The sequence below is a fragment of the Cynoglossus semilaevis genome, chromosome W (genome assembly GCF_000523025.1).
Source record: "Cynoglossus semilaevis isolate Cse_v1.0 chromosome W, Cse_v1.0, whole genome shotgun sequence".
NCBI lineage: Eukaryota > Metazoa > Chordata > Actinopteri > Pleuronectiformes > Cynoglossidae > Cynoglossus > Cynoglossus semilaevis.
Window position 1 is genome coordinate 8,064,052 of NC_024327.1, and position 8,056 is coordinate 8,072,107.

General features: G+C 42.6%; 1 protein-coding gene across 1 annotated transcript in view; it reads left to right on the forward strand.

Moving 5' to 3' along the window:
• Window positions 1-3,740: 3,740 nt before the first annotated feature.
• Window positions 3,741-8,056, forward strand: part of LOC103397102 (nipped-B-like protein A) — a 21,200-nt gene continuing 16,884 nt past the window's right edge. Inside the window, 7 exon segments of the mRNA XM_025052827.1 lie at window positions 3,741-4,195; window positions 5,731-5,793; window positions 6,691-6,840; window positions 6,968-7,133; window positions 7,310-7,410; window positions 7,501-7,609; window positions 7,723-7,886. Of these exon segments, the coding sequence (XP_024908595.1) occupies window positions 6,777-6,840; window positions 6,968-7,133; window positions 7,310-7,410; window positions 7,501-7,609; window positions 7,723-7,886 (604 nt within the window). The 5' untranslated portion in view covers window positions 3,741-4,195; window positions 5,731-5,793; window positions 6,691-6,776.

Consider the following 8,056-nt stretch of genomic DNA (forward strand, 5'->3'; position numbering starts at 1 on the left):
TAATAATTTCTTCTTTTATTGTCCCTAATTGCTCTTTATTTTCTTGCCAAGCTCTCTTAGTTCGTGCAGAATCAGTTCTGTGTTGGTCATTTCTCCGCACTGCTCTACGATGCTTGCTAGTTAATACCTGTTAGCTGGTAATTGTTACTGTGCCCGTCTTTCTCTCCTCCGTCTTTGGATAACGTTTACTGCTCAGAGTGGTGATATGGTTTTTCCTCCCCTTTCTCTACGCTTTTTGCTGAATTATTTTCTTGGTTTGTATGGGGGTATTTCTTTGGCCGTGTTCCGACCGGAAGTCCCAAAGTTATTTATTTTTATATCAGTTGCTATCTCCATCCATCCATCCATCATCGTCCGCTTATCCGGTGCCGGGTCGCGGTGGCAACAGTCTGAGCAGAGACATCCAGCCTTCCCTCTCCCCAGACACTTCTTCCAGCTCCCAGGCCAGCCAAGCGACATAGTCACTCCAGCGTGTCCTGGGTCTTCCCCTAGGTCTCCTCCCAGAGGGACAGGACCCAAGCACTGTCCAGGGGTCATACGATGTAAATGCTCAAGCTACCTCAGCTGACTCCTCTCGATGTGGAGGAGCAGCGGCTTTACTTCGAGCTCCTCCCGGGTGACAGAGCTCCTCACCTCATCTCTAAGGGAGCGTCCTGCCACCCTGCGGAGAAAACTCATTTCGGTCGCTTGTATTCGGGATCTTGTTCTTTTGGTCATGACCCAAAGCTCATGACCATAGGTGAGGGTAGGAACGTAGATTGACCGGTAAATCGAGAGCTTTGCCTTTCGGCTCAGCTCCTTCTTCACCACAACGGACCGATACAGCGACCGCATTACTGCGGCTGCTGCACCGATCCGCCTGTCAATCTCTCGTTCCATCCTTCCGTCACTTGTGAACAAGACCCCAAGATACTTAAACTCCTCCACCTGAGGCAGGACTTCCTCTCCAACCCGGAGGGTGCAAACCACCTTTTTCCGGTCGAGAACCATGGCCTCGGACTTAGAGATGCTGATTCTCATCTCAGCAGCCCCAGTGCATGCTGCAGGCTTGAAGAAGCCAACAAGCCAACATCATCCGCAAAAAGCAGAGATGAAATCCGGTGGCTACCGAACTGGACCCCACCCGACACCTGGCTGCGCCTAGAAATTCTGTCCATAAAGATAATGAACAGAACCAGTGACAAAGGGCAGCCTTGCCATAGTCCAACATGCACCGGGAACAGGTCCGACTTACTGCATGCTTCGGTCGTACAGGGACCGAACAGCCCTCAGGAGAGGGCCCCTGACCCCATACTCTCGGAGCACCCCCAACAGAATACCACGAGGGACACAGTCGAAAGCCTTTTCCAAGTCCACAAAACACATGTGGACCGGTTGGGCAAACTCCCATGAACCCTCAAGCACCCTGTTGAGGGTATAGAGCTGGTCCAGCGTTCCACGACCAGGACAAAAACCGCATTGTTCCTCTTGAATCCGAGGTTCGACTATCGGCCGGATTCTCCTCTCCAGTACCCTGGAATAGACTTTTCCCGCGAGGCTGAGGAGTGTGATCCCCTGATAGTTGGAACACACCCTTGGGTCCCCCTTTTTGAAAAGAGGGACCACCACCCCGGTCTGCCAGTCCAGGGGTACTGTCCCGGTGCTTCATTGACGTGTCAACCAACATACAGCGACTTGAGGTACTCAGGGCGGCTCTTATCCAGCCCTGCCACTTTGCCACCGAGCAGCTTCTTGACTACCTCGGTTACCTCAGTGCAGGAGATGGGAGGATCAGCCGCCGAGTCCTCAGCCTCAGCTCCCTCCGCAGAAGTCGTGTCGTGGACCTTCCTGTGGGTGGTGGGCCTACTGGAAGGTGGGCCCACATCGTTTCTTTGGGCTGGGCCCAGCCGGGTCCCGTAGGCAGAGACCCAGCCACCACGCGCTCGCTTGCGAGCCCCAACTCTGGGCCTAGCTCCAGGGTGGGGCCCCGGTACCGCCAATCTGGGCGACGTGAGCTTCTTTGTTTTTTCTTCATCAAGGGTAGTTTGAACTGCTCTTAGTCTGATCCGTCGTCTAGGACCTGTTTGCCTTGGGAGACCCTACCAGGGGTGTCAGGAAACTTTCTCAGTTAGATAGGACTGTAAAAAATGCTGTTAGTTCATACCCCAGTTTCCTAACACACAAAAAAATTCAAATAAAGATCAAATAAAGGTCTGATCAAATAAAGAATCAAATACGAGATCTTAAAGTTTTAAAAGTTTTACTTGCAAGCAAGGAGTGCAGAACAATGATTACATTCAGAACTGCACTGAGGAACTCAGGGCTCAAAGCTTAAATACAGTTTTCTTACATACACATCAATGGTCAGTACCTTAACCCTTTACAGCCATGTGGTGTTCACGCACCACTTCTGAGCGCTGATTGGCAAAAGCTGCTTCAAACAAAGATTCTCCACCAATAGAAAACATGTACATGTGCTGAGCTATTCTGCTCAGTAACTCAGGTTAGATCAAAGAAATACACTTTGGATTCTTTTCCTTTTTGATGTTCTGTTTTCCTCATTATTTGGGCAGAGAAACTGGTTCAGGCCAGTTCTGTGACCTGTCTCTATCTCCAAGCGTAACAGTCCGTACCATACACCATCCTACTACATCCATGTAAACCATCAGCATGCACACCTTTCTTCAGTACTTTTAGTACAGCATTTAAAAACAATATAAATTGATATGGAATAAATATATTGTAAAGATTGAATAAATGTATTTACAATATCTTAACAAGGGGCATTAAGCCCCCGACAACATAGCTCCTAGATTCATTCTTAGTGTTGTATTGATTTTAATAAAATGAATTTAATTGATAAATGCCGAAACTAGCCGGAGTTATATCAGAAATAAGACATAAGAAAAGTTTATTACTGTATAATCTGGTCCTATCCCTTCTGCAAGACACATATTAACAAAGAGGATATGAAATGTTTTTGATGATGATAAACAATATTTTCTATGCAACATGAAGTTATACTGATTATATAAACAAGTTAAAAACTTTTAGACAGCACATGCATTAAGTACTGGTCAGAAGATTTTCTACGAAATCAGTAAGGGCTAAGGATCAGGGAGGAGTCCAGTGGTCTTTCAAATGGAATGTTGCAGGGTAGATTCCAGATTTAACAGCCCACATACTCCCCTGTAGGCCATGTTGTCAGTTGGTAGATGGAGAATCATGTAATGTAAAACACTTTAAATATCTGGATCTACGGAAATTTCCACCTCCATGTGGGTTATGTTCCACCTCTTTTCATTTCTAAATGCCTTAGTGCCTAAGAGAGTCTTATTTTGTTAACAGTTTTAAATTATTTTCCCTCTGCATTTTCCCTCTTGGGCTCCCATTAGAAGGAGTCCAAGTACCACTGGTGGTACACATACCTTTATTTGAGAACCACTGCCACATTCCAATGAATACATTTATCAGAGTGGACTAAGGATTTTGTTTTTCCTTTTTTAAGATGATATGGGTTTTATTATATGGTATTTTCCTATAGTTAACAGTAATACTAATCCACAAGTGCTTTCTCATTGAACAAAATGCTATTTTCAAACGACAATACTCCACGTATATACGTATAAATGTGCTTATATTTTAATGATATACGCACTCTTTATTGTTTCCTTTTAATGTTGAATATAAAACGTCTTAGTATAATGCAACGTAGGCTAGTAAATATAGTTGTTTTGCAGCGCCATCCAGCGACAAAAGCACGACATGTTAGATGGCATTATGTTTGGCGCCGATGGAGGGAGTCACTCCTGAGATCTTTGGTCAATCAGACGGCAGAATTTCCGGTCGGCATTTTGTTCTACGAGAGGGGAGCCTCTTGATGAACGCAACAATCGTCATATTTCGCGTTTTTAGTCGAAAAGAGCTGCACTTCTTGGCAATGTCGACACAGACAGACAGACAGAAACTCCTAAGAACGAATGTTTTCCCATTTGTTGCTCGTCAAAACATTCACCCTTGAGTGTCGGTAGAAGAAGGAATCAGTCCGACCCGGATTATTGTTGATAGCTAGCAGACGAGCTTAGCAGCTAGCTGGCAGAGCCAGTCGAGTTCCTGCTGGAGGAGCTGCGAGAGAGAAGAAAGGGGGAGCTAGAGATACAGACGCGGACACAAACCAAACTAAAACATCCCCCTCCCTTGAACGCAACATCCGAAGGTAAAACATTTTTTCAGTGGCACAGTTGTTTTCGGTTGCAATTATGAAATTCTGGGTTAGTGTATGCTATGCTGCAGGACCACCTACGGCGTCGTTAATCGTTGACCGGGAGGTAGCGAAAGCTAGTGAACTAGCCAGCCAGGCTAGCTTAGGTGTGTTTTTGCTGTGCCGAAGCGCACGGCCTCAAACTGGATGTCATTTGACGAGCCAGAAGCTTGGGTCATTGCCACATATATAGTATGGGGGCTCTAGTGTTTACATTCAGTTACTCAAACCCGTTACATTTGTCGAACTCAGTGGAAAATAGGCTAGAGTTTATTTACGCAAACCAGCGCTTCCCTGTATTATGTGATTCTCCTTCCCCTTATTTTAAACGATGAGTAGCGGTAAAGGCTAAACCCAACAACAGTTTGAGCTAGTTAGCACACTTAGCTGACTTAAAACACATGAAAATGGTTTTAAATGTATGTTGAAAAACTAGTGTTAGTAATTTTAGGTGCCAAGTTGTAGCATTAGCTGTACCTTAGCTCGTAAGATGTACACAGTCAACGTCTTGGCTCCAGACTGCTTGTGGTTTTGTTCGCTAGTAGCGGACTGCAGCTGATTATGCAGCCTACATAAACACATGCATTGAAGTGTCCAGAAGAACAATACGAGTTGGCTAATTTGTGTGTTTGTTTATAAAGTCTCAATTACGTATGTGTTGTTTTCCCGTGGCGTGGGTAATGTTGCATTTCGTTACCACCTTATTTTGAAATGTTTTGATTCACCACAGGCTGCGTTGCCACAGCTTTCGTCGCTCGGTATTCGTTGGCATTTTGTAACATGGTTTTGGTATTTCAAGTATTGTGTACAATTTTTTTTCTTTACCTCACTCCAAATCAGCGGGTATGTTTTCTGTAGTTATCACTTTTCACTACGCGTTTTGTGGTTGTTGCTGCTTACTGGCTACTGAAGGATGCAGCCCCCCACTACTGCCGCCACCATCACAGTGTATCTGCTCATTTGTGCTGCCTTCTGCTTGTCAGTCTCACAGCTGTCAGCTAAGCCTCTGTCCACCGGGGAAGTGAGACCACATAGACGAAGCTTGAACACAGAATCACCCGAAACTGTTATATTTGTGAAATCTATTTATTCATCCTCTATTACGCTATATTAGATTAAAGTATTCCCTCGACCCCAACGGTCTGCTGGCACTCGAGCGTGTTTACATTCTGTTTACCTATTTATAATGGAAGAAGTAAAATGCACGTTCGTTTTTTTTCATTTTTAATGATGGATTGTATTTTTAATTAAATTTACATTAAGGTAAACAGTGTAACACACTATTCAATATCATAAATCAGAAATTTGTATGGCTACTCTAATATTAATTTAACTCTAAGCAGCAGTTCTAACGATAAACTTTAATTGTCAAGTGTCATTTTGCAACGTTGGCTCAGTGTTACTCACTACATTTTTTACAATTGTCCATATTTGTACGCCTAGATTTACACGTGAAAAATCTGACCTAGAGCTGTGTTCTCTTTCTACAGATTAGAGTAGGATTTTGATTATCTGAAATGTCCTAACGCGACTGCAAAGATTTCTCCGAAAAGGTATTTGCATCTGTCATTTAAAAAAACAGTTGAAACTATTTAATGTGACATCACAGTTTGAGGGTAGTTTATCTTTGTATATGAATACAAAGATGAATACTTTATTTTTGCATTTAAGAGAAGAATGTAGATGACAGTTGAGTGTTAATCTGGTTTGTTGAAACGATAAGCTTTAAACATGATGCGTGGGATTCTGTGAAAATTGGAGCTGACCTTTCTCTCTGATTTCCTTTGACCTCATGTAGACTCTTTTATGTAATGTCAAGGATATTTAATGTGGTAGAGGGTCTAGGCAGATTAAGTGTGTCAAAGAGCCCAGATTTGTGCACAGTGTTCATAATAAGCTGAAAGCAAGGACATCTCACTTGAAAAACACTGAAAATTAGCATATCATTTGGACCCGTAGCAGATAAATTTACAAATCAAAATCAAAAGTACATTAATAGTTTTATGAAGGGAAGAATTTTAGACTCACTTGTAAATGCTTAATGCGTAATGCTTAACAATGATTAAAATCTTATCTGTGCCATGCTTATTCAATTAAACTCACCAGTATTTTGATTTTATATATATATATATTTATAATTGGTTTCTTATGATAAAATTGCCAATGGTTTATGTAATAAAGAAGAAACTTTAAACAAGTCCTCTATTTAGTCATGTGTATTTAGTTTTTGACCTGTTGCTATGGAAAGCAGAAAAAAGGTCATGGATTATGATAATAACGTTCAATTCCTATAATGACACTGAATTCAGTTTGTTCTTGTTCCAAGAAATGTAAGTCTCTAGTTAGTTAGTTCTCTGGTTATTATTGTTGCTGGAAAACATTGATGTTCTTTTTTTATACACCATCATTTTTTTTCTATTCTGCTCACACTCCATCCCGCTTTTGTCCAGGTGTCAGGAGATGTGAGGACAGGTGCTGTCCATCAACCCCCTGATCTACCTGTGCATCAACACACTCACCCACCCTCACCTTCAGCATGAATGGGGATATGCCTCATGTTCCCATTACCACTCTTGCTGGGATAGCTAGCTTAACAGACTGTGAGTAACACTGCTGTCTGATGTAACCATAATGTAAAGTCTGAATACTTAAATTATGTCTACACAAATGATTTTCTGACTGTATAGCCTGTCTTCCCAACGTAAAACCAACTCTCCTTTACCACAGTGTTGAACCAGCTACCCTTACCCTCCCCTCTCCCTGCCACCGCCACCAAGAGCCTCCTATACAATGGGAGGATCGCGGAGGAGGTCACCTGTCTGCTGGGATGCCGGGATGAGACTCTGGCCACTCAGCTAGCCCATAGCCTCAACCAGGTCTCCACTGAGCATATGTGAGTTTTCAAATTAAATTGCTCTAACTGTTGAAGTCTGAATTCTGGAAACCAAAACCGACCCTACTTTGATTTTATGGGAGCTATATTGTGAGTCATTCGTTTCCTTAATGCCTTCATAATGTTTTCATGAAAATCTAATAAATTGTTTTCATGATCTGGTCATGCTCTTATAGAGAGCTAAAAGACAACCTGGGTAGTGATGAGCCAGAGGGCGATGCACCACTGTTGCTGCAGACAATGCTGGCCAGGAACCCTGGCATCTTCAGGGAGAAAAGTACAGACAAACACACCTGTCATAAAAAGATCCCAGCAAGGTTTTTATCAAAAAGCAGAATAAACATGCTGTTTCTCCATTTCCAAACAGATGTTATGCAGCAACAAATGGTACCACCATTCAAAATCACCCAGAATTCCATGCACAGTCCCACTCAGTCAACAAACTTCCAACCTTCAATTTCTTCGAGTCCATCAAGGTGGGTTTTTCAGTGAGAATATTTAAAAATGTCATAATAACATAAACCAATTCTCCATTATTCATCATTTACAACAACATTAAGTTATAACATCAGAATTGTCTTGTTTCCAGTCGGTTTGTGGCCCCCCCGACTGGGTCCAGTAGTCGATACATGGGCCAGCAGAACAGTCCAGTACCCAGTCCCTACACTCCCCAAAGCCCTGCCACGGGTTACATCCAACAGTATCCTCACCAACAACCTCCTTGTTATAACCAACACCAACAGATACAACCAGGTGAGTAATTATGTCACATGTTTGTATTTATGCATGTACAGCAAATATGAACATATGTATGAGCTGTTCTCTGGTAACAATATATACTTATACTTGACTGTTTATTGATTAATTCTTTGGTTTGAAGTTTGTCAGTTTAGCGTAATTATATATATATCTATCTATCTATA